The following is a 27014-nucleotide window of genomic DNA, read 5'->3' on the forward strand; positions in this document are numbered from 1 at the left end:
GACTGCATCATGAGCACAGTATGCTAAATTGAAGGAATTACAGATGAATCACTGTTTGACCTGGAATGGTTCTTTGGACCCAGAAGTTGAGAAGAGAGGACGTAAAAGAGCAGGTATTGTAAATGCTGCACATGGAAATGTGGGAAGTCTGTTGGTAAGATTGTGGAGTGGACCACGGAATTGTGCAGGGAACAGGTCCTTCAGACTCCTGAACGTTGATGGCAAAGGAGATGTGTTTGATCGTGGCATCAAACTGGAGGTGATGGAAATGGTTGAGGGTGATCTGTGGAATAGTGGGTTGCAAAATAAGGAAAATGAGACTCCTTGGATTCAGCGGTCCAAAGTTAAAATCTGGTTTTGGGCACATTTAGTGGGGAATTTTGCATTGCCGAGATCATGGCCCGTATTCAACAGCATATACTGACAAAAATAAACCCCCACGAGTTTCTCAACATTACTGGCTCCCTGGCCATCTGATTTGTCCGACTCGCACATCAGCTGCTCACCGCTTACAAGGGGGAACTCTTTTTAAGTGCTCCTCCACCACTCACTCCCAGTCAAAACACAAGCTTGGCAAAGCGCAGACCTATTCCTCTCTTTGGGGATGCTGACCTCACAAGTCTTCTCGATGCTGTAGGTGAGAGTCGGACACCCTGTTCCCCCGTGTGGGTTGGAGGAGCAGCAGCAGGGTGAGCACTGCCACCAGGGAGGCAGTGGCAGCAGCTGTCAGTGCGGGCATCATGACAAGTAGAACTGGGGTCCAATGTCAGAAGAAGACCAATGTTCTCCAATGAGCTGCACTGATAAGATACCACCTCTCTCCTGGCACCAGTTCTGCCTGCCCCCATCAATCCACTGGCTGGTACCTCGCACTCTCCCAACATCCGATCTTCAACCTTGTTCCTCAGAAATCTCGGGCACCCACCAGCACAATCTCTTGATGCCCTCATATGGTGTCCACACATGTACCCTGCAATAGACCCCCCGAGCCATCAAGTGAGCAGCTCACAATGCTCTTTATTTGTCCCCGTGGGAGATAAATGGGAAAAAGTCAAGATGGGCAGAGGAATCCCAGGATTTTGAGTCCTAACCACTAATGAGGAACGGGCCCTGGAAATCGGGGGGCAGGGGTGGGGGGGGTGGGGGGGGGGGGGGTTCCTGAGGAAAGAGCAGACACTCATGGTGACGTTGGCCTGCACCAGAGAGGTTAGGATCCTCTGCCCCTTCATCCAGATGACCTGTCTCAAGTGAGTTGTTCATGTCAGACAAAATGATCCATCCTTCTCACTGATTACATGCCCATTGTCTTGAGGATCACCGTCTGATGAGGCCGTGCCACCCGGAGTCGTACTTCCCACTCCCTGCCCTACAGCCAAGAGAGAACTGAAGGAGAGCTCTGAGGAGAACACCAGCGAGACATCACAAGTGTCTCATGCACCTTCCACCAGCACAGAGACAGACAACTCGGTGTGCAACATTAGTGGACAGGCGTCTGGGGCACTGTGGTAGTATGTATTGGGGGTCATGTGGGACTGGAAGCCCTAATGTCATTGGCTGACAGATCCCGGGTCCTGGTTGGCCGTTGACCTCAAGCTCCGCCCTGAAGGCGAAGTATAAGAAGCCGGTGTCTTCCCCCGCATGCCAGTTTACTATCGGGCTGCTGGGGAACAGACACGCTTAATAAAGCCTCATCGACTTCACTATATTCGTCTCATGGAGTCTTTGTGCGCTACAATTTATTAAGCGTGTCTAAAAAGGACTATGGAGCTCAGGATCATTCCAGAATGCCTGAGGATCAGCCCCCACGCAGTGAATGCGGCAGCAGCCTTCAAACACTGGCAGACTTGCTTCGAGGCCTACATCAGGACGACCACCGGCCGAGTCTCAGACGAACAAAAACTGCAGGTCCTGCACTCGAGGGTGAGCACGGAGATTTTCACCCTCATTGAAGACACCGACGATTTCCAGACGGCACTGAGAAGTCTCTACGTTCGCCCAGTTAACCAAATCTACGCTCGCTACCAGCTCGCGACGAGACGGCAAGCTCCCGGAGAATCGATGGACGAGTTCTACGCCGCGCTGCTGATTTTGGGACGAGCCTGCAGCTGCCCGTCGGTGAACGCAAATGAACACACGGACATGTTAATGCGCGACACTTTTGTGGCAGGTATTCAATCCCCCCAAATCCGCCAAAGACTTCTAGAAAAAGAGTCGCTAGGACTCTCAGAGGCACGGGCCCTAGCAGCCTCCCTAGACGTAGCCGCGCGTAATACCCACGCCTACGGCCCCGACCGCGCGGCAGGCCATTGGGCCCCGTACGTACCCGTCGCGGCAAACCCCCTACCCCCCCTCCCGGACGCCCCGCAGGCGCAGCCGCTCTGGGTCGCGACCACCGTGGTCCCGGGAGAACTGGGAGCCCTGCACGCCGCCTACGCTCCCCAACCCCCCTTCCCGCAGCCCACGTATGACCCGCCGCCGGCGCTACCGCTTTGGGTCCCGGCCAACACTCCCCACGGAGAGGAGGGGGTTTTTCGAGTCCCTAACGCCACCCTAACCCCCGTCCCGCGCCCCACGCCTGACCTGCCAGCGCCACCTACTTGGACCCTGACCACCGCTGTCCCCGGCGAGGGAGCTCCGCACGGTAATCTGGTGAGCACCACAAAGTTGCTGATACATATGAGGTGGAGGCAGGAACATCCAGGGGAGACAGCAGTCAGAAGTCTTCTGGATCCCAGGACACAGCTGAGTCCCAGCAAGATGCCGAGCCTCTGGACAAAGTTCTCACAGAGCTGATGTAGATGATGGACACGGCTGGGAGGTTCAGGAAGTGGTCTCACTGACATTCCAGCAACTGCAAGGCTGATTGGAGGAGTCCTAAAAGCTTCAGGTACAGGAGATGGTGGCGACAATGCATGGCATCGAGGCCAATACTGCTAGAATGACGACGTCCGTATCTTGAGTGGTGGTGTCCAAGGCATGGCTTAACTTGTGGCGACCATGGCTGAGGGCCTCAACATTATGTCCCAGTCGCTGAGGGATGTGTCCCAGGCACAGGTGACATTGCCGAGGCTCTGCGGAGCATGGTCCAGTGTAGCCATCTGGGATGGCCATGTCCCGATTACAAAATGGACACTTTGCAAAGAATGCAGGGCAAATTGGACAAAACCAAGAAAGCAAGCAGGTGCAAGGTTTGTCTGTTGATTGGAGCTATAGCTCCCAGACAGGACCAAGACTGCAGAACCATCTACATACTAATGAGCCATTCCCGGTAACAAAAAGGCAACATTTAGGTAAACAATGCTAAGTCAGATACCCTGGCGCCAGAGACTAAAACAAAGCAAACCAACGGCCACCTAGGACACGCCCAGCAACCAGGGAACCCACCCCTCTATTGGAGGAAAATCGATAAGAACGATTGGGAAACGGCCCAATTAATTGGGGCCAAGTTCAAGGCCCGCCCAAAAGCGCGCAAAGCCCCTTTTGGGTATAAAAAGGATTCTCCAAGAGAGAATTGCTCTCTTGGCCTTGGCGCTCAGCAAGGAGGGACCTGCCAAAGCTGCTCCAGACCAAGTAAGTTCCATGTCAACGCACGCTACGAGATAGACGCTCCTCGTTGCTATCCTGTAAACAGCTCAACCCAGCAGCCTCAGAACCAAGCAACAGCCATTGTTCCTCTGACTGAGTGGGCACTGAAAGCTAAGGATAGGCTTTTAGTAGTAGTGATAGTTTAGGTTGTAGAGTTTTATGCATGAGTATATTTGACTGTGTGTGTGAATAAATGAGCATTGAGTTTGAACTGACTAACTGGTGTATCGAGTCTTTGATCAATATTCGTTTTGAACCTTGTGGCGGTATCGGAAGATACCTGGCGACTCTTGAGCAAACGTAATTAAACAGAGCCAAATTAAGAAACAAGAGCAACGAGCAACACCAGTCACTGAGACCCATCGCTGAGGGTGTTAACACCATGGTGCAGACAATGAGGAGCTTCCAGGACTGGCAGCGCTCGATGAATGGAGGCCTCTGGACGCCCACGATTCCTTGGAAACCCCTGGGTCCTAAGGGCACCGTCAGGGAGGAAAGAGTGCTGGAGGCCTACCCAGGGACGGTCATCAAGGAGACAACGGCGGTCTCCAGTTCTTCCAAATCTCTCCCTCCTGACACCGGCGCATCTCAAGTACAGCAGGCAGAACAGGGTGGCACAGTGATGCTACCAATAACAGTAACTCGGCTGGCACCAGACCCATCAAAGGTTGTTCGCCATGGGCATCAAACGTCACAGGGTGCGGAAAGCACCAGGCTGCCTCCACCTCTTATGTGCATCCTGGGGACATACCTAAAAGTAGCACTAGACAATGAAAGATAAAGAAGAATATGAAGCACTGAGTGGGCACTGGTGAGGTCACAACTATAGCGAGGGCAAATGGAAATCTGTCACAGTAAAATGTCCTCTATTAAAATTTTTAACACCTCATACAGATGTTTGCATTAATTTGAAGTTACACATTAATCTTTCCACATATCCATACTTTATATTCTGCCTGGTTTTCTATTTCTGTAGAACGATCATTTAGATCCTAAATGTTAACTCTGTTTCTCTCTCCAAAGATGCTGTCAGACCTGCTGAGTTTATCCAGAATTTTCAGTTTTAATTTCAGATTTCCAGCATCCACATCAATTTTGCTTTTTTTCTACTTTACTGTGTATCTTACAATTTTCACAAACAAACCTTCCTGTTTTATTTTAACTCCTTTTTCTTTTCTCATTCAGGAACCTCTGCCTCCAGATGTTGCATCTTTTCGACCAATGGATATCAAAATGGGTGCTGGTGATGTAACAGTGGGTGTTGGTGATGTAACAATGGGTGCTGATGATGTAACAATGGGTGTTGGTGATGTACCAATGGGTGCTGGTAATGTAACAATGAGTGTTGGCGATGTAACAATGGGTGCAGGTTGTAGTGATCTGTACATCTCTACATACATCTGCACATACACCAGGGACTACACCAGACAGATGTAACAGCCACAGCATCACTAGAGGGCAGCATCAGAGACGGTTGTAAAGGGTCCAGCCCATCTTTCAGAAGCACAGGGTTAGTGAGCAGCAGCTGACAGAGACAGCTCAGCATAGGCAGTTTACCTTAGCTTCACTGGTCATACCTCTTACTGTATTATATCTAGTTAAGCTCTGGAAACAGAACAAACCTACTGAATAAAGTATTTGTGTTAACTGGAAGTCTACAATCTTTATTCAGACTTAGAGAATAACATGATACCTGGAGTGATTTCAGAAAGTTAGCTAGACACCAGCAAGAGAAGAAAAATTTAAACCTGATAAGAGAAGACTTCACCGCAAATGGATCCTCGACGACTAACTGATTCGATGGAACTTGTTGGAACTCTGTGGCAGTTGGAAACAACTGGTAATTTAAGTTATAACTGGAAAATGTTTGAACAGCTGTTCCAAATATTTATCATAGTTAATGATTTAAGCATTGTCTCTGACGCAACAAAAATAGTCCTACTACTCTCAACAGGAGGGCATGAAGCTAGAGAAATCTATAATTACTTAGAAGGTGATGACAACACCAAAGTAGACGTCATACTCCAAAAAATTGCTCAACGCTGTAACAGTCAGTCTGGTGAGATGCTGGAAAGATTTAACTCTTGTCAGAGAAACGGAAGGCCCATATCTGATTTTATTACAAATCTCAGTTAATACCACAAGGCTGTGAGTATGCTGATTTCAGAGACACTGTGATAATGAATCAATTAATTTCTGGACTATCTGATACAAATTTGAGGGAAGAACTTTCATAAAATAAGTATCTAACTCTAGAAATCACTATACAAAAATGCCTTGCTTATGAACAAAAACAAAATCAGTACTTTGAGTCTCTACAAACACAGAATCATCATTTAGAAAACAAAATCTGTAAAAATGGTGCGAACACTCACCACGAGGCGGAGGCAGGGTTGAATCGGAGAAAGACGGAGGTTCTGAGCGGCAGCCATCTTGAGAAAGGAGCCGCACATGCTCAATTGCGAAAAGAGGGCACAGTACAGGAAACTTGGTATGCGCAAATGCAATCGAGTCCTACGCATGACGTCATGCGTGTCATCATGTCAGATGACCAGGACCACGCCCACTTAAAAGGGAAATGCACGAAAATGAACAAAAATAAATTTAAAGCTGCAAAACCCCATTTTCGTGCCTCGAAAGACAGAACAATGCCCGAACTTACACCAGCAGTTGAAAATATCTTTCACAACACCCGGGAACAAGCAGTTAGCACCGCCCTAGAAGATGATATGGTCCTTGTAGACTACGACTCAGACGAAGATTTCATCTTGGGAGATGGCTACCCCAGTAACAAATCCGAACCGCAACTAGAGATGTTGTACCGTGAAGACCCCGACGATGAGTTCTTCGGAATGGAATCTTCAGCCCAGCATATATGACATCCCGACTTGTGAGTGCTGGATTATGCTGCGGCCTGACACCAAGGAACAGAGATGTAACAAGGGTGCTGGTGATGGCACAGTGAGTGCTGGTGATGTCACTGATTGCTGGTGATGTGTTAGTGTGTGCTGGTGATGTAACTGTCTGTGCTGGTGATGTAACAGTGGGTGTTGGTAATGTAACAATGGGTGCTAGTGATGTAACAATGGGTGCTGGTGATGTAACAGTGGGTGTTTATAATGTAACAATGGGTGCTCGTGATGTAACAATGGTTGCTGGTGATGTAACAAGGGGTGTTGGTAATGTAACAATGGGTGCTGGTAATGTAACAATGGGTGCTAGTGATGTAACAATGGATGCTGGTGATGTAAGGGTGCTAGTGATGTCACTGATTGCTGGTGATGTAACAATGGGTGCAAGTGATATCACAGTGGATACTGGCGATGCAGGCAGCTCGGTAGCATTGTGGTTAGCACTGCTGCCTCACAGCGCCAGGGACCCAGGATCAATTCAGCTCTTAGTTGACGATATGTGTGGAATTTGCACTTACTCCCTGTGTTTGCGTGGGTTTCCTCAGGGTGCTCCAGTTTCCTTCCACAGTCAAAAGGTATGCAGGTTAGGTGGATTGGCCATGCTAAATTGCCCCTTAGTGTTTCAGTGATGTGCGGGTTAGGTGGGGTTACAGGTTTACAGGGATAGGCTGCGAGAGTGAGCCTAGGTAGTGTACTCTTTCAGAGAGTCGGTGTAGACTCTTTGAGACAAATGGCCTCCTTATGCCCTGTAGTAAATCTATGGTTCTATGTCACAATGGATGCTTGTGATGTAACAATGGGTGCTGATAATGTCGCATTAGGTGTGGGTGATCTCACAGTGAGTGCTGATGGTGTCCCAGTGAGCGCAGGTATTGTAACAATGGGTGCTGGTGAAGTCACAGTGGGTGTTGATGTTGTAACAATGGGTGCTGGTGATGTCACAATGTAACAATGGGTACACAAGATGTAATAGTGGGTACTCCTGATGTAAAATTGGTTTCTGATTATGTAACAATAGGTGTTCACGATGTAATAGTGGATGCTCATGATGTAACAGTGGGTGCTGATGATGTAACATGTGCGCTGATGATGTAACATGGGTACTGATGATGTAACATGGGTGCTGATGATATGACAGTGGGTGCTGATAATGTCACAGTAGGTGCTAGTGATGTAACAATTGGTGTTAATTATGTCGCAGTGGATGCTGGTGATATCACAGTGGCTGTTGATGATGTAACAATGGGTGTTAATGATGTTAAAAGCTGGTGTTGGTGATGTCACAGTGGGTGCTGATGATGTACCATGGGCGCTGGTGTAGTAACAATAGGTGCTAGTGATGTAACAATGGCTGTTCGTGATGTCACAGTGGGTGCTGGTTATGTCACAATGGGTGCTGGTGATGTCACTGATTGCTGGTGATGTGTCAGTGTGTGCTGGTGATGTAACTGTGTGTGCTGGTGATGTAACAGTGGGTGTTGGTAATGTAACAGTAGATGTTGGTAATAACAATGGGCGCTAGTGATGTAACAATGGGTGCTGGTGATGTCACTGATTGCTGGTGATGTAACAGTGGGTGTTGGTAATGTAACAATGGCTGCTTGTAATGTCACAGTGGGTGTTGATGTGGCAATCGGTGCTTTCAGCCTTTCAGCTGCCGAGTCGATGCTGATTTGATGCCGTGTGTGGACTATTGAATTCGGAAGGAGTTCTTTGTGTGCGGTTAATTTTGTTGTTGATTCCGAGGCTTCAAGTTGTATCGGGCCCTGGCCTCGGGCACGGTGAAGCTCGGGGATCGGCCGCTTTACCGCCGCAGACCGGACTCGCTTCGCTGATGGGTGCAACGGTGAGCAAGAATGTGAGGCTCCGTGCAGAGTGGGCAAAGAGTTCCTTTTGTGTTGATCACATTCCCGTGATGTGGATCCGGGATGAGACACGGTGCTGAAGGCAAACAGGATCTGGGGAGTGAGTGTGCCGGGACCTGGGACTGGGACAAAGCTGCAGTTAAGTCTTGTTGCTCTGTTATTGTTACCTGGCTGGTTTAGTGCTCTGGGCTGGCCTGGGAGAGGGATAGGGCTGGAAAGGGTGCCTGCCCCTGGATACTGTAACTGAGGGGAACCCATTGGATGTTCGCTCATTCATGTGTTTTTTGTGCAGTTTTGCAAGTCGAAAATTGTTCAAATACTCTCGGACTAAATCGACATGGCATGGAAAGAAACAGAAGTGGGAGTGAATGATTATCTTGGCTCTGGAACAGCAGAGATTCCTACACCTGGAACAGCAGAGATTCCTACACCTGGAACAGCAGAGATGCCTGGACCCAGCCATCAGGGATTATCCGATGAGGAAGTTGGAGGTTTTCAATGTCAGGTGTGTGGGAGCAGCTTCAGGTGGGCAAGCCGCTTAAAAAGGCATGAGCGCATTCACACTGGAGAGAAACCATTTGAGTGTACCGTGTGCAATAAACGATTTTACACATCCAGTGACCTGATCCAGCACCAACGCATTCATACTGGGGAGAAACCATTTGCATGCTCTGTGTGTCAAAAGCGGTTCTCCTTGTGCAGTGTATTGAAAATCCATCAACGAATTCATACAGGAGAAAAACCATTTGAATGTCCAGTGTGTAAAAAAAGATTCAGTGCATCCAGTGGCCTGACCGTACATAAGAGAATTCACACCAGACAGAAACCATTCAAATGCACTGTGTGTACAAAACAGTTCTGCACATCCAATGACCTAAGAGTGCATCAACGAATTCACACTGGAGAGAAGCCATTCACCTGTGCAGTTTGTAAAATGCAGTTTTACACATCCAGTCACTTGACGGTACATCAACGAACTCACACAGGAGATAAGCCATTTGAGTGTACAGAATGTAAAAAGCGGTTTTACACATCCAGCAACTTGTTACAACACGAGAGGATTCACACTGGAGAGAAACCGTTTGAATGCTCGGTTTGTAAAAAACGATTTTGTTTAGCCAGGCACCTGAAGTTGCACCAGCGAAACCACACTGGAGAGAAACCATTTCAATGTTCGGTATGTAAAAAGAGCTTTGCCCAATCCAACACATTGTTAGTTCATCAGAGAATTCACACTGGGGAGAAACCATTCCAATGCTCTGCCTGTGCAAAGACATTTTACACATCGGGTCACTTGATGCGGCATCAGCGGCTTCACACGGGAGAGAAACTGTTCACTTGTACATAGTGTAAGAAGCGTTTTTTCACATCACGTGATCTGACTGTATATCAGCGAACTCACACTGGGGAGAAAGCGTTTGAGTGCAGTGTGTAAAATGCACCCGAGTCAATCTAGTTCATTGACATTTCATGAATGAATTCAGGCCGGAGAGGAACCATTTAAGTTTTCAGAACATTTTCACACACCCATTCATTTGATGCAACACTAGCAGATTCACACTGGAGAAACTGAGAATTGTACTATATAGGAAACTCAACTTGACACATTGGGTGAATGTGTGAATTCCCACTGGAAAGATACTGTTGAATTTACTGGATTAGATTGGCTTGGATTTTTCCAACCTTTGTGTTCATGCTCAGTTGTGTTGCAGCAGCAGGTTTGTCACTTACAAATTGAAATATGTCACAAATTCCAGGAAGATGATATTGACACTGCTAGACTATTTGATTACAAACAGTCTCCTCTGGTAGTGAGGTGATTTTGATGCTACATCAGAAAGAATATGTAGCTGATATTGATGGCGGTCTGGATTTGTGTTCAGAACTTTGGCAAAGGGAAAGTTTGGAGTTGATTTCAGGTGTGCAGCTGAATGGCAGTGTCCAAAGCTGGGTTTACATCGTAACTCCCACTGCTTCAGTGGAAACCATTACTGGCCTTCCCTCTGGATCACCTAATGCTGGTCAGAGAGTTCAATACACAAATTGAAACTATTATTCAATAATGCGCAAGACAAACAATCCCACAAACTTCCATTTTAAATGGGCCTAACTCAAGTGATGTGTAGTGGACCATGGTCAGCATTATCATAACTGTGGTTATGGCATCAATGAGTGGTACGTTTACCCCTCCTGCTTTCAGGTGTGACTGCAATGCAAGGCAAAGCTGAAAACTGAGCCTATTGATGGTGGAATTCACCTTACGTTGTCAATGCGTGATAGAGGTTCTGGCTCCATGTTGTGCCCAGTCAGATTTTAATTTTTTTAGTGGGGGTTACTGTCTGTGTTGGGAAGTAGCAGGATTCTGTTCATTTTCCTGGAAAATGGAGATGTCTTTTAGCTCCCCATCTCACCAATTTTCTGTTCCTTTGTGTTTGGGAGGATGAACATCGGAATGCCAATCTGCTCTTGCTGGTTTTGCCTTCCAGCTGCAGTTAAATCCATCCCCAGAACTTCCACCATTGCTTGGTGGCGGTGGTTGTCTATTGATTTGAGAATAATGTCTACTCGGGGTCGTGAGGTTCTGCCATGGGTCTTCATGTGAGTGAACATGCTGATTCTCAGCTTGCAGGTCTTTCTGCACATTGGGCTAAATGTCCCAAGAGATACTGGAGTGCAGAATGTGCTTTTTCTTTCTTTCTTTGCCACTTCTGTCTCATCACAAAAGCATTTGGACTCGAAGCATTATGTAGAAGTTGTCATCATTTTCAGTAATTTGTGGCAAGCTCCTCCCCTCCTCCCAATCATTAATGTCAATTCTGCTGCACTTTTCAAGAACTTTAGAGAGTCTTTGTACTGTTTTCTTTGTCCTTCCCTGGAATGCTGGCCATTTGAGAGTTGAGCAAACAAAACCTGGAGGGAGGGAGATGCTTTTCAGTCTTAATGTCAGCCTTAAAAGTAGTGACTAGCTTTCGGAGCACTGGTCCTTCCTCGGGTGAATGAAGAGGTGTGTTCCAGAAACATATATACAGACAAAGTCAAAGATGCAATACGATACTTTGAACACATTCCATATATATGTCCATATATATGTTTCTGGAACCCACCTCTTCATTCACCTGAGGAAGGAGCAATGCTCTGAAAGCTAATGATTTGAAACAAGCCTGTTGGACTTTAACCTGGTGTTGTAAGACTTCTTACTGTGCTCACTCCAGTCCAACACCGGCATCTCCACATCTTAAAAGTAGTTGACTTTGCATGGATTTTGTTCATGGAACTTCCTTCAAGAGGGACGCTAGCATTTATTTGGCAGTACTTCCATTGTACCTGGAGAATGCGGTGGAGGCATTGCTGGTGGGATTGTCCAGCGCTGATACACAGTCAAAGTCTCATTGTGCTGGTTACAACTGCTCTGTACACAAAAGACCTTTGTTGCCTTTCAGAGATCTTCTGCCTCTGGTGTGAATATTAAATACTGACAAGAAGAAAAATTCTTTAACCTCAGTTCCTTCATGCCAAATGAAACTGACCTTCATAAACACACATGATTTACAGTTTCTGGGTGACTGCAGTGTCATTGCACAGTGTACCAGATGCAAGCCACTCTCAATTTATTCAATTCTGCCAACTAGACACTTGGCCTGTCCTTGAAAGTTGCCAAATAAAAACTCATAAATCGCACGCCTAGGCAGAAAAACATTCGACCTTCATATATATTGAAGGAGAGACTCTGAAGGAGAGTTTCAGCTCTGCCAACTCAGCTTTCTGGGAACTACAGTAGTGAATGATTGACAAGAAATCTTAATATTACAACAGTGGCCCAGTGTTGCATTTCACCAATCAGTTTTTTTTGTACATACTTTGATTTCCAAATTTCAAAAAATGCAGTCAATAAAATTGATATTGAAAATTATCATTTTATGTTCTCTTTGTTGTTAGGTTTTATTTAAATATTCCTGCTAAATGGGAAGAGGTGATTGAATTTGCTCTTTCAGACAGGACTGGTTCTCAGTGACTCGGGGGCCCCCAAATCAGCAGCAGTGGGGAATGAATTTGGCGTGGTAGCTGAGTTCATGTAGCCCTGGATGTTTGGTGTTCTGTTATAAGGCTGATAGCATTTGTCCTCAGCATCTCTTCAGAATTCTCAAGCGGTACGGTGGTGCAGTAGATAGCACTGCTACCTCACGGCGTAGAGGACCCGGGTTTGATCCCGTTCCCGGGTCACTGTCGTGTAAAGTTTGCACATTCTCCCCGTGTTTGTGTGGGTCTCACCCCCAGAACCCAAAGATGTGCAGGGTAGGTGGATTGGCCATGCTAAATTGCCCCTTAAGTGGGGGAAAAATATAATAATCTCTTCGGAATTAGCACCTCTACTCAAACATAACTTCTTTCATTCATATCACCTAGTTACTTTTTCATCAAGATAAGTGTCTTAATCTGTTTAGTTGCCAAAGATTTGCATAAGTAAACCTGAAGAAGACAGAAAACATTGACCTGAAATAAGCAGATTCCAAATGTCCACAGATGAAATGAGATGAAATGAAAATCATTTCACTTATTGTCACAAGTCGGCTTCAAATGAAGTTACTATGAAAAGCCCCTAGTCGCCTGTTCCGGCGCTTGTTCGGGGAGGCTGTTACGGGAATCGAACCATGCTGCTGGCCTGCCTTGGTCTGCTTTCAAAGCCAGCAATTTAGCCCTGTGCTAAACAGCCCCTGTTTAGATAATGTTAAACATACCCAAACCACAGTTTGCAAGGTAGTAATGAATTCAAACAGAATCCACAGGATTATCTGAAAATGAGAAACATCTAAAAACAGGAGCAGAGACATAGAATTATGACAACAGAGAAGGAGGCTATTTGGTCCTTCAAGTCTGTCCCTACTCCCTGCAAGAGCTCATCCCGCTTTTCCTCATAGCCCTGCTATTTCTTTCTCTTCATATAGTTTTCCAATACCCTTTCGAAAGCCATGCCTGAATCTTCCTCGACCATATTCTCAGGTAGTGCACTCCAGATTGTAACCACTTGTTGGTTAAAAAAGATTCTTCCTTGTGTCATCTTGGTTCTTTTGCCGCTCACATTAAATAGGGAACCTCTGGTTCTGATTGCTGCCAGTGAGAACAGTTTCTCCCTACCTACAGCATTCAGACCATTCATGACTTTTGACACCTCCAACAAATCTGCTCTCAGCCTTTCCTTCTCTTTTTTAAAAAAATATGTTTGTTCAAAGTTTCCAACAAAAATTTTGAACCATTTAAACCCCCCCCCCCCCCCCCCCCACCCGTAACATAAAAGAAAAAGGGAAGGAACAGAACATAACATAAACATATCAGTCCAACATAATACAGATCTTGTACATTGGGTTCCTCCCGCACATATTGACTCTCCCATATGTTTATGTTTTTCCTTTTTCAAGTGCCCCTAGGAAAACCCTCTTCCCCGCCCACCCATATACTCCCCCTGAAATAGACACCCCCCCCCCCCCCTCCCCTCCCCTCCCTCCCTGGGTTGCTGCTGCTGACCGATCTCCTAGAGCTCCGCGAGATAGTCTAGGAACGGTTGCCACCGCCTGTAGAACCCCTGCGCAGACCCTCTCAAGGCAAACTTTATCCTCTCTAACTTGATGAACCCTGCCATGTCTTTTATCCAGGCTTCCACACTGGGGGGCTTCGCTTCTTTCCATAATAGCAAGATCCTCCGCCGGGCTACCAGGAACGCAAAGGCCAGAATACCGGCCGCTTTCGCCTCCTGCACTCCCGGCTCGTCTGCCACCAAAAATAGTGCCAGCCCCCAACTTGGCTTGACCTGGACTTTCACCACCTTAGACATAGTCCTCGCGAAACCCCTCCAGAACCCATCCAGTGCCGGGCACGACCAGAACATATGGGCATGATTCGCCGGGCTTCCTGAGCACCTCCCACATCTGTCCTCCACCCCAAAGAACCTACTCAGCCTCGCCCCTGTCATATGCGCTCTGTGGATAACCTGAAACTGTATCAGGCTAAGCCTGGCACAGGAGGAAGAGGAATTAACCCTTCTCAGGAGGAAGAGGAATTAACCCATCAGCCCACAGACCCTCTTCAATCTCCTCCCCCAACTCCTCCTCCCATTTGCCCTTCAGCTCCTCTACCGAGGCCTCCTCCTCTTCTTTCATCTCCTGATATATCGCCGAAACCTTGCCTTCTCCAACCCATGCACCCAAAATCACCCTGTCCTGAATCCCCTGTGCCGGGAGCAGTGGGAATTCCCTCACCTGCCGCCTCACAAACGCCCTCACCTGCATGTACCTGAACTCATTCCCCGGGGGTATCCCAAACTTCTCCTCCAGCGCCCCTAGGCTCGCAAACGTCCCATCTATAAACAGATCCCCCATCCTTCTGATCCCTGCCCGATGCCAGCTCTGAAACCCCCTGTCCATCCTTCCTGGGACAAACCGATGGTTATCTCTGATCGGGGACCACACCGATGCTCCCATCTCACCCCTATGTCGTCTCCACTGCCCCCAGATCCTTAGCGTTGCCGCTACCACCGGACTCGCCTTGTCGGCGAGAGCGGCAGCAGTGCCGTCACCAGCGCACTCAGGCTCGTTCCTTTGTAGGACGCCATCTCCAACCTCTTCCATGCCGCCCCCTCTCCCTCTATTACCCACTTATGGATCATCGCCACATTGCCTGCCCAATAGTAGCCACCCAGATTCGGCAACGCCAGCCCTCCTCTGTCCCTACTACGCTCCAGAAACCCCCTCCTTACCCTCGGGGTCTTGTTTGCCCACACAAAGCCCATGATGCTTCTGCCTACCCGTTTAAAAAAGGCCTTGGTAATCATAATAGGAAGGCACTGGAACACAACAAGAAACCTCAGGAGGACCATCATTTTAATCGGCTGTACCCTGCCCGCTAGCGAGAGCGGCAACACATCCCATCGTTTGAAATCCTCCGCCATCTGCTCCACCAACCGCGTCAAATTAAGTTTGTGCAGGGCACCCCAACTCCTAGCTACCTGGATCCCCAAGTACCGAAAGCTCCTTTCCGCCCTCCTCACCGGTAGGTCGTCTATCCCTCTTCCCTGGTCCCCTGGATGTACCATGAAGAGCTCACTTTTCCCTACATTGAGCTTATAGCCCGAGAAATCCCCAAACTCCCTTAGGATCTGCATGACCTCCACCATCCCCTCCACTGGATCTGCCACATACAGCAACAGGTCGTCCGCATACAGCGACATCCGATGCTCCTCTCGGCCTCGGACCACCCCCTTCCATTTCCTGGACTTCCTTAATGCCATGGCCAAAGGCTGAATTGCTAATGCAAACAACAGGGGGGACAGGGGGCACCCCTGCCTCGTCCCTCGATACAGTCGGAAATACTCCGACCTCCGCCGATTCGTAACCACACTCGCCACCGGGGCTCTATATAGGAGCTTAACCCAACTGATAAACCCCTCCCCAAACCCAAACCTCCGCAACACTTCCCAGAGATACTCCCACTCCACTCGGTCAAAGGCCTTCTCCGCATCCATAGCTGCCACTATCTCCGCCTCTCCCTCCACCGATGGCATCATAATCACATTTCGGAGCCTCCGCACATTGGTATTTAGCTGCCTGCCCTTTACAAATCCCGTCTGGTCCTCGTGAATCACCCCCGGGACACAGTCCTCAATCTTCGCAGCCAGCACTTTTGCCAGCAACTTAGCATCCACATTAAGGAGCGAAATCAGCCTATACGACTCACATTGCAGTGGGTCCTTGTCCGCTTCAGGGTCAGAGAAATCAGCGCCCCGGACATTGTCGGGGGCAGGGTCCCCCCCTCCCTTGCCTCATTGAAAGTCCTCACCAGCAACGGGGCTAACAAGTCCGCATACGTCCTGTAAAACTCAACTGGGAACCCATCTGGTCCCGGGGCCTTCTCTGCCTGCATGCTCCCCAGTCCTTTAACCACCTCCTCCAACCCAATTGGCGCCCCCAAACCAGTCACCTCCTGCTCCTCCACCCTTGGGAACCTCAGTTGATCCAGAAATCGACGCATCCCCTCTTCCCCCGCTGGGGGCTGAGATCTGTACAGCTCCTCATAAAAGGCCTTAAATGCCTCATTTACTTTCACCGCACTCCGTACCGTAGTTCCCCTGCCATCCTTGACTCCACCTATCTCCCTCGCTGCGGATCATCCTCTTACGGAGCTGGTGTGCCAACATCTGGCTCGCCTTCTCCCCATACTCGTACGTCGCCCCCTGTGCTTTCCTCCACTGTGCCTCTGCCTTCCCTGTGGTCAACAGGTCGAATTCCGTCTGGAGACTTCGCCTCTCCCTAAGTAATCCCTCTTCAGGGGCCTCTGCATATCTCCTGTCCACCCTTAGGATCTCCCCCACTAACCTCTCCCTTTCCCTGCCCTCTCTCTTCTCCCTGTGAGCCCTGATGGAGATTAACTCTCCCCTGACCACCGCCTTCAGCACCTCCCACACTACCCCCACCTGGACCTCCCCGTTGTCGTTGGCCTCCAAATACTGTTCAATGCATCCCCGTGCCCTCCCGCACACCTCCTCATCTGCCAGTAATCGCACATCCAGACACCACAGCGGACGTTGGTCCCTCTCCTCTCCCAACTCCAGTTCCACCCAGTGCGGGGCGTGGGCTGAGATGGCTACGGCCGAGTACTCCATTCCCTCCACTTTCGGGATCAGCGCCCTGCTCAAGACAAAAAAATCTATCCGGGAGTAGGCTTTGTGTACATGAGAAAAAAAAGAAATTTTCCTGGCCAGGGGCCTAGCAAATCTCCATGGATCTACTCCCCCCATCTGGTCCATAAACCCCCTAAGCACCTTGGCCGCAGCCGGCCTCTACCCCGTCCTAGATCTGGAACGATCAAATGCTGGGTCCAAAACAGTGTTGAAATCCCCTCCCATTATCAAGCTTCCTACCTCCAGGTCCGGAATGCGCCCCAACATACGCTTCATAAATCCAGCATCATCCCAGTTCAGGGGTATACGTTTACCAATACCACCCACGCCCCCTGCAGCCTACCACTCACCATCACGTACCGACCTCCATTGTCCACTACTATATTCTTGGCCTCAAACGACACCCACTTCCCCACCAGTATTGCCACCCGTCTATTCTTCGCATCCAGCCCCGACTGGAATACCTGTCCTACCCATCCCTTTCTTAACCTGACCTGGTCTGCCACCTTCAAATGTGTCTCTTGAAGCATGACCACGTCAACCTTGAGTCCCTTTAAGTGCGCGAACACTCGGGCCCTCTTAACCGGCCCATTCAGGCCCCTCACATTCCACGTTATCAGCCGGATTGGGGGGCTTCCCCCCCACCCCCACCCGTCTGCCGACTAGCCATCTCCTTTTCTAGGCCAGTCCCGTGCCCGCGCCTCCCGCACCCTCCAGTCCCCCAGATGGGGGAACCCCGCCCCGACCACCTCTTCAGCTTCCAGTTCCCCCTCGGCCAATGCAGCAGCAACCCTATTTCCCCCCCCCCTTCCCCCTCCCCCCGCTAGATCCTTATCTAGCTCTTTTGCTCCCCCCATAACACTCCCGTAAGTCAGCTGACTCCTGCTGACCCCGGCCTCCCCCGCCATCCCATTGACCCCCCCCCCCGGTGTGGAAATCCCTCCTCCTCCTCCTCCCCAGCAATCAGTGCGCACTCCTCCATCCCCCCCTCCCCCCTCCCGAGCGTGGGAAAAAGCCCGCGCTTTCCTGAGCCAGCCCCGCCCCCTCTGGCGCAGCTCCTGTTGCGGCCTTATCCCAATTCCCCCATCCCCGGGCCTCCCCTCCCTCCAGCACCGACGCCCACATTCTCTCACAGCCTCCTCATAACCCGTAGAACATTCCTTACGCATAGTTAAAACCCTATATACAACCGACATCCCCCCACGACCACAGACCCTCAGTTTGAGTACAACCTTTCGGATTGTATAAAGGTCCAAGCCTCTTCAGGCGTTTCAAAGTAGTGGTGTCGATCTTGAAATGTGACCCACAATCGCGCTGACTGCATGAGGTACCCTCAATAATGATGCTAGAGATTAAGCTGTAAAGAAGGCTTTATTAGGCTAATAACTATGCTACAGATTTGGACGAGAGCTGACTGCTATACAGACCATGAGGCAAGCCTTTATGTATGGCTCCCAGATGGGCGGAGCCAGAGGCGGAGTCCCCAGGGTTCCAAGCCTGGTCTTAAAGGGGACATCACCTTACATGATGATAAGGCAGTAACAGTTCATCACACTGCAGCATTCCGAATCTCACCCCCTTCCTATGCAGCACTGCCTTGGCCCAATTAAAACCAGCTCTCTTCTTCGCCACCTCCGTACTCCAGTCCTGATAGATTCGGATCACCGTATTCTCCCACCTGCTGCTCCGCTCTTTCTTGGCCCATCTCAAGACACACTCTCTGTCCACGAAACGATGAAACCTCACCACTACCGCCCTTGGCGGCTCGTTGGCCTTGGGTCTCCTCGCCAGGACCCGATGAGCCCCATCTAGCTCCAGGGGACTCGGAGAGGCCTCCGCACCCATCAGCGAATTGAGCACCGTGCTCACATATGCCCAGACATCGGCCCCCTCCACCCCTTCAGGGAGACCCAGAATCCGAAGATTCTTCCTCCTCGACCTGTTCTCCAGGTCTTCGAATCTTTCTGCCCACCTCTTGTGCAGCGCCTCGTGCGCCTCCATCTTCACCGCCAGGCCCAAGATCTCGTCCTCGTTCTCTGCGGCTTTTTCCCGCACCACCCAGATCTCTACCTCGTGGGCCTTCTGTGTCACCTTTAGCCCCTCGATCACCATCAGCAGTGGCACCAGCACCTCTTTCTTAAGCTCCTCCACGCAGCGCCTGAGAAACGCCTGCTGCTCCGGTCCCCATGCCGCTCGATCTCCGCCCTCCGCCATCTTGTTTTTTCTCCCTCGCTTCTTTCGCTGCTCCAAAACCGTTTTTTTTACCGCTCCGCTTCTGGTCCACTCTATATACTATGGAAGGGAGACCTTGCTCTCACCTTCCCACACGGGAAGTCTTCAAAAAATTGCCGTTGGGGCTCCTCAGGAGAGCCCAAAAGTCCATTCTAGCGGGAGCCGCCGAAATGTGCGGCTTAGCTCCGCATAGCCGCAACCGGAAGTCCCAGCCTTTCCTTCTCAAAGGAGAACAGCCTGAGATTCTCCAATCAATCTACATAACTGAGGTCCCTCAATCCCGCAACCACTTTTCTGAATCTTTTCTTCAATCCTCGACCAATGCTTTCACATCCTAAAGTGTCAGTCCTGGAATTGGACATAATAGTCCAGGGAAGGTCAATAAGTGTTTTATAAAGGTTCATTATACATTGCTTGCTTTTGTACTCCAGGGGCTGGATCCTCCGTTTTTGGGATTATGTCTCCACGCCATCGTGAAAACTATGGTTTTTATGCCAGGAAAACTGGCGTCAAAAGGCCACAGATTCACCATCTTGCAGGGGGCTAGCAGGCATCTTTTGTGGAGCTCTCAGCTCTAGCTGTCAATACGGACCCCCGCACTTCCGGGTTAAAGGTCGTGCATGCGCACGGTGGCGGCCTCCAGCAGCTGCGCCGTACTCCATGGCGGACTCAGCCGGCGGACCACGAATGCCGAAATGGTGCCCCGCATCGGTCGCTTGCCCGCCCTGGACCACCCGCGGACATAGCCCCCAGTCCCGAATGAAGCCACCCCTGCTCGCCGATCAGCCCTCCTCCAACTGAGGTGGCCCCGGACTGAGTCCGCAGCTGCCACGCAAGGTTCCCGAATGGCAGGACCACGTTAAAACCACACCGTCAGGAATTCAGCCAGTGAGGGACGGAGAATAGCGGGACGGGCCTCAGGCAATGGCTTGAGGCGGTGGATACCCAGCGCGGCGTACTCCCCAAGTACGCCGATTTTGGCGGGGGGGGGGGCACCGGTCCCGATTTCGTGCGTGGAAACGGATTCTCCGCCCCATCGGCGAACACAGTTTCGACGTAGGGGGGGCGGAGAATCCAGCCCCATGTCTCTGTTTAAAAAACTCAGGATTCCATGTTCCTTATTCACTGTTTTCTCAACCAATCCTGTGGACCTTCAATGGTGTGTGCACCTTTTACCCCAAGCTTTGATTTTAGTGTATCTTTGATGTTCTTCGAGCCGTTACATGATTCCCACTATAATGAAAAGCCTGTGTTTCAAAAGTTTATCTCTGCAGCAGCATAGCTTTTCAAAAGAACACAATTTAAACCAGTTCTTTCTAAATTAGTGTTTTTATTCTGTACCCTTCATTAGAAATAAAGGTAATGTAAAAATATATCAATATTGTCACATTTTCATGTTATTTTCAATAAAAGATGTTTATGTAGCCTCGCAAACTTATTTCTACTTTAGTTTTCTGATTATTTTGTTTTTCAAGCAAATTCAATAATTTCTATGAGGAACCTTTTAGTACCAGCATATCTTAACTTTCTATTTGCACTTCCTGAGACTGACTTTTTACAGGTGATATGGAATGTAGATTTTTTTTCTGAACATAGTGCACATTCTTATCATATAAATGATGCATTGCCACTAACAATGAACAGAGGCATTTCACAAATGGAAACAATTAGATCTCCAAGGGTTTTTGAGAACGGTCAAGGTTGAAGCAGTGGGTTCTGGGGCTGGGCTGATTGTAGGGGTCAGACTGGGAGATTGCAGTCCAGCTGGGCTATCACAATGTAATTTTGAAAAATGAATAGTCGGTGTTGCTCAGTAACATGTTGCAACTTCAGAGGACCGTGGAGTTTGTTGATCAGAAAGACCCCAGTCGTCTCCAGTGGTGACATTGGAAACGAGGGCTGCACAGTAGCACAGTGGTTAGCACTACTGCTTCACAGTGCCAGGGTGCCAGGTTCGATTCCCGGCTTGCGTCATTGTCTGTGTGGAGTCTGCATGTTTACCCCATGTCTGCGTGGGTTTCCTCCGGGTGTACCGGTTTCCTCCCACAAGTCCTTTTGTGGCGTTAGTGACCGATCACCGCAGCCAAGCTTTATTTTATTTTGTCATAGGATATGAGCGTCATTGGCAAGGCCAGCACTTGTTGCCTTAACTAATTGCCTCTAATTGCCAGGCCAATTTTGAAGGCAGTTACACCCTTATTACATTTTCGCGGGTCTTGAGTCACATGTAGGCAAGACCAGATATGGATAGCACATTTCCTTCCCAATAAGGACATTATTGAACCACACGAGTTTTAATGATAATCGATAATGATTTCATTCACGAAGAATAGCTTCTAATTCCAGATTTTGTATTAATCAATTGAATTGTTTACTAATTGTATTTGAATTCTACCAGCTGCAATGGTGCAATTCAAACCCATGTCCCCAGGGTAGTAGCTTGGTCCTTTAGATTATTCATCCAATCACATTACCAGCACACCATCTCCCAGATGATACAATCAGAGGATTTAGAATTAAACATGGGCAGTTAATAGTGAGCTCTGGGTCAGCTGTGGCTAAGTTGGCAGCAGTCGCACCTCTGAATCTATGATGCACATGTGTAACGGTCTGTTGCAGCTGGGCTAGACCATCACTGAAAACTGTCCCATTGTCACTTCATCTCGAAAATGCTGTCTTTCACCCAGACTGATCATTGAACCCCTAAATGTTTGTGGCTCCAAACGCTCTGCATCAAGAACTGATTTGTGCAGTCCATAATGTACATTCAGCTGGTCGTTTAAGTTCACAAGATTCTCCTGTGCATCTCAAAACTGAGACAAGGTGGACTCAGTCAAGGCCTTGACAATTGTCTCTCCTGGACACAGTAATCCTCCCTTCTGAAGGGAGACTGCTTTATTCCTTAGTCAATCCCCGATTGGACCTTGGGAACCATTGCAGACGAACTACACAGGAAAACTGCCTCCAATGGTATGGTCAAATAAATATTTTTTGCTGTCAAACCTTTCAAGAAATTGGTGAAAGTTATTCCTCACAGTACTTCAAATCTTTCATGAAGGATCTCATAGAAATTTACAAAACTCTTAACAGGATTAGGTAGGGTAGATTCAGAAAGAATGTTCCCGATGGTGGGGTGGTCCAGAACCAGGGGGTCATAGTTCGAGCATAAGGGACCTTTTAGGACTGAGGTAAGGAGATATTTCTTCACCCAGAGAGTGGTGAATCTGTGGAATTTACTACCACAGATAGTTGACGCAAAAATGTGTAATTTCAAGAAGGAATTAGATGTAGCTTTTGGGGCTAAAGGGATATGGAGGCAGGAGGGATCAGGGTATTGAACTTGATCAGTCATTATCTTTTTATTAAAATGTTTCCAAATAAGGGGCAATTTAGAGTGGCCAATCCACCTACCCTGCACACCTTTGGGTTGTGGGGGTGAGATCCACGCAGACACAGGGAGAATGTGCAAACTCCACACGGACAGTGACCCGGGGTCAGGATCGAACCCGGGTCCTTGGCACCGTGAAGCAGCAGCGCTAACCACCATGCCGTCCAATCAGCCATTATCATAATGCTCAGAGGGCTGGATGACATCCTTCTGCTTCTATTTTTTATGTATGTTTCTAAGTGGTCAAAGTTACTCCTCACAGTACTTCATTAACGATTGCAAAAATACTGTTGAACAATTCTTTCGTGTTTCGATATGTCACAGGTGATAGATCAAGGCAATTGAGCAGAATACAAAGATCAAGCAATAAAAAAAATAATACTTAATAATAATCGTTATTGTTTTCACAAGTAGGCTTACATTAACAATACAATGAAGTTACTGTGAAAAGCATATAGTTGCCATACTCTGGCACCTGTTCGGGTACACTTAATTTTTTTTTTATTAGTGTCACAAGTAGGCTTACATTAACACTACAATGAAGTTACTCTGAAAAGCATCTCGTCGCCACACTCGGGCGCCTGTTCGGGTACACAGAGGGAGAATTCAGAATGTCCAATTCACCTCACAATAATAATAATAATCGCTCATTGTCACAAGCAGGCTTCAATGAAGTTACTGTGAAAAGCCCTATAGCCACCTGAGTTGGCCAAGTCCCAATTTAAAATGGAGAACAGCAAAGACTGAATGGAAATTCAGCCAACACAGGCAGAAACCAGCAGGTGCCAGTTACTGTGTATTAAACTCTGCAAAAGCCCAGACAGCATTGATACAAGCAGCCATCTGCATAATAATGTAGCAGCCACCTACATACTAATAAGCAATCCCCGGGAACAATCGCAACGTTTGGGATAAACAAAGCCAAGCCAGACTCTCCGGCGCCAGCAGGAGCCAACACAACAGAAGTTAACGGACACCTCAAGACCACCCATCAATCAGGGAACCACTCCAGTATTGGGGATATCGAACCAAGCGATTGGAACAAAGTCCAATCACCTAGAATCAGGCACAGGGTCCGCCCCGAAAGGCGGGAAGCCCCTGGGGACTATAAAGTTAAGCCCCCAAGTTCAAATCGTTCTTCTTGACCGGGTCACTCAACAACGCGAACCAACCCTCGACAGTGACTGGTTCAAAGCCGCCGATATCCCGTAAGTCTTAAGTCAACGCTCGCTACGAGATCGGCAGTCCTAGCTACCAATCCATACCAACTTCGAATCCCGCAGACTCAGAACCCAAACGAAAGGCCATTTGTTCCCCTGACCTGGTGGGCCAGTCCAAAGCTAAGTATAGGCCTGTCAGTTGTAGAAGTAGCTTAGAAGTAGAATTTGTGCATGAGTAGCGATTACTGTGTATAATAAATGTGCTTTGATTTGAATCTTACTAATTGGTGTGTTGAGTTATTGATCATTACTTGAACTTGAACCTCGTGGCGGTATAAAGATACCTGGCGACTCGAGAGCAAAGGTTATAAAACCGAGCCAATTGAACCAACCAAAGGTTAGCAACATATTACTGGCGACAATCTGACGGGACCGGATCTCGAAGTGGCTTAACCACTCCGGGAGAACCCAAAAATCTGAATTAGAGATCCAATTGGGAATAGAAAACCACAAGTGTTCAAGCAGTTCTGATCAATCCTCATAATTCGGAAGTGTGTGTGCATGCGTAACTAACAGGGCGATAAGGTAATACTGATAGATTTTTGTTGCGACAAAACTGTCAGGAGTTTGTATTTCGGAAATTAGCGAAAGCCGTACCCGTATTTACAGCACCGCCTTAGTCCCCCTTGTTCCAAATTTAAAGAAGCATTCAGATAGGAAAGATGGCAATTCAGGCAATGCAACGCCTCATGAACCCAGAGGAATTTGCGGTCGCAGCAACCAGAAGCAGTAGAGTAGGACAATGTCCCGTATGGGAAGAAGAAATCAGGAAGTATCTCAAAGGGAAAGGATGGCCCCTTTGGAGCGAATTCTGTAGCAAAGAGGAAACAGGTCCCGGGAGTATAGGACTTCCTTGGTGGGAGAACCTGAGTGAGATTCACAAGAACAGCTTAGGAAAAGCTCGCCAGCCGATGGCAATCGTGTCCTGCTTGGCACAATTGCGAGGCACAGAGGAGGTCGTTAGGACGCTCCAGAAAGAGATAGAAGGCATACATCGAATGAGCAAGGCTGATGTTAGTGAGGTAGAGAGAGAACGTAGAGTTGAGGAGGACGTTGGCAACAAAAGACGGAGAGGTGGATGATGCCAAGCGGGCACACCAGTCTTGTCTGGCGCACTTAAGAAGCTTCCAGTCCCAGTATGAAAAGGCCTATCAGGACATGCAACGTGCAGTCCTGGTACGACAAGAAACCGAGAAGCTGGTACAAGCATTGCAGAGGCAGTGTAGTGACCTGAAGGCAGCGTTAAGAGCACTCCATGCTGCCATCACGGAGCAAAGACAAAGCTCACTAGACCACGCAAGGTGCCGGAAGCAGATTGCACAACTGTAATCTCTGCTTTCAGTTCAAAAGGGATTCCAGGAAACCTTCAGAGCAAAATTAGATGAGGAATATGGCCCTGATTGGGAAGAGTTAAATGAGACAGCGCAGAGATATGTTCAGGGAACATGTGCGCAGGGAAAGCCCCAAAAGAGGAAAGTGCCCCAACCCCCCATAGAGCAGATAGTTCAGGCTCCAATGAACCCTGTAACCACCCACCGCACAGCCACATCGGACAACACAGAATTTCTGCACACCACCCCCTTAACAGTGACCCAATTATGGGACGCGTGCGAGAAAATCACACCATTCCTCCCCACCTCAGACCCCCGCCACTTTGCCAGAGTAAAGCAGCAGGCGACCATGTACGGCCTGGATGAGCTTGAGCACGTAAAGCTCACAGATTTGAGTCTAGACCCTCCAGTCGTAGCAGCCCTTCCCGACCCACAGAATGTAGGAGGAGACACCCTTGCAGAAATGCACACCAGTCTTGTCTGTCCTAGACGCGATTGGGTATAACAGGGGTGACCCCTTAGATGGACTCAATAAATGCAGGCAAAAGAAAACCGAGCACCCCACAGCGTTTGCTGGACACCTGTGGATCCATTTTGCAGCAGTTTTTGGAGACTTAGACCGCACCAATTTGTCCCCAGACAACATGGCCAAATGGACCCGCACCCTGATCTCCCATGCCACAGAAACAGGACAAAAAGCTTGAACAAATTATGATCCCTCAGAGGAGGCTCATAACGAGAAATGGGTCGTAAAAAGATTGTCCCGCACTTGGGAGCAGTCTGTACAGAACAAACCCGCAGTTAAAAATGCCGAAGAAAAGCAGGCAGAAGCAGACATACAAGCAGTTAAATCACACCAGGACCCGCATGGGTAAATGAAGGAAAGAACAGCCCCCCACAAAAGTCACAGGAGTGTTACAACTGTGGACAGTTGGGACACTTTGCACGAGAGTGCAATGCCCCACAAAAGCCACAGAGAGCCCAGCAGACGGGCACTGTAAGTAAGAATAAGACAGAGCCCATACATAGTGTGAGCACCCGTTCAGATCAGACGGACCTGAACGGAACGGACTGACGGTGTTCGGGCTCCCCCAGTTGGGTCTGTGACACCCTTTGGGATAGGTCCGGACGACCGGTAGTTGCAGCAAAGATATGGGGACAGCCCATCGAGTTTCTCTGGGACACAGGAGGGTCCCGCACCACAATAAATTCCTCCACCATGTTCCAAAAGGACACGTGGCCCACTACAGCCACCATCACCTTCAGCGGCTTTACAGGCCACTCACAGCAGGGACACGTCACAGCCCCTGTACTATTCAAATCGGCAACATCACCACCAAGCACCCCGTTGTCTTAGTCGATCTACCCCACACAGCAGAACACATTTTGGGAATTGACTTTATGAATTCCCACAACCTATCATTTGATCCAGTCAACGAGTGTGTCTGGAGAATGGCAAAATCTGCAAGAGCCCCCGCAACGCTCAACATAGATGCATATGCAAACAAAATTAGCGCAGTAGGCGAATTTTGGTTTATCCCGACCACGCTTAGCACGGACAAGCAGGTTAGGGCAGTTCTGCAAAAGAACAGGACAGCATTCGCGACCCACAAACATGACTGTGGCCGGACGACTGGTTCAGTACAAATCACAGGACCTGACCCTAGACCCCAAAAACAGTATGGATTTCCCCAAGAGGCAGAGGGAGAAATCTCAAAGGTAATAGACAACTTATTAGAGCAGGGCGTACTTAGATCAGTAGCCTCCACTAATAATGCCCCGATTTGGCCAGTGAGAAAGCCCGATGGATCAT

At 48.7% G+C, this 27014-nt stretch overlaps 1 protein-coding gene and 1 long non-coding RNA gene across 2 annotated transcripts in view; one reads left to right on the top strand and one right to left on the bottom strand.

The window, feature by feature from the left end:
- Positions 1-5893: 5893 nt before the first annotated feature.
- Positions 5894-27014, bottom strand: part of LOC140384860 (uncharacterized) — a 41701-nt gene continuing 20580 nt past the window's right edge. The window contains exon 3 of the long non-coding RNA XR_011933177.1: positions 5894-6151. This is a non-coding gene — a long non-coding RNA (uncharacterized lncRNA). The remainder of the gene's footprint in view (positions 6152-27014) is intronic.
- LOC140430887 (uncharacterized) lies at positions 8054-12272 on the top strand. The gene is made up of 2 exons (XM_072518665.1): positions 8054-8343; positions 8655-12272. Exon 2 carries the CDS (start codon positions 8700-8702, stop codon positions 9708-9710), a length of 1011 nt encoding a protein of 336 aa, XP_072374766.1. The 5' UTR covers positions 8054-8343; positions 8655-8699; the 3' UTR covers positions 9711-12272.

Source organism: Scyliorhinus torazame, chromosome 10 (assembly GCF_047496885.1).
Source record: "Scyliorhinus torazame isolate Kashiwa2021f chromosome 10, sScyTor2.1, whole genome shotgun sequence".
Taxonomy (NCBI): domain Eukaryota; kingdom Metazoa; phylum Chordata; class Chondrichthyes; order Carcharhiniformes; family Scyliorhinidae; genus Scyliorhinus; species Scyliorhinus torazame.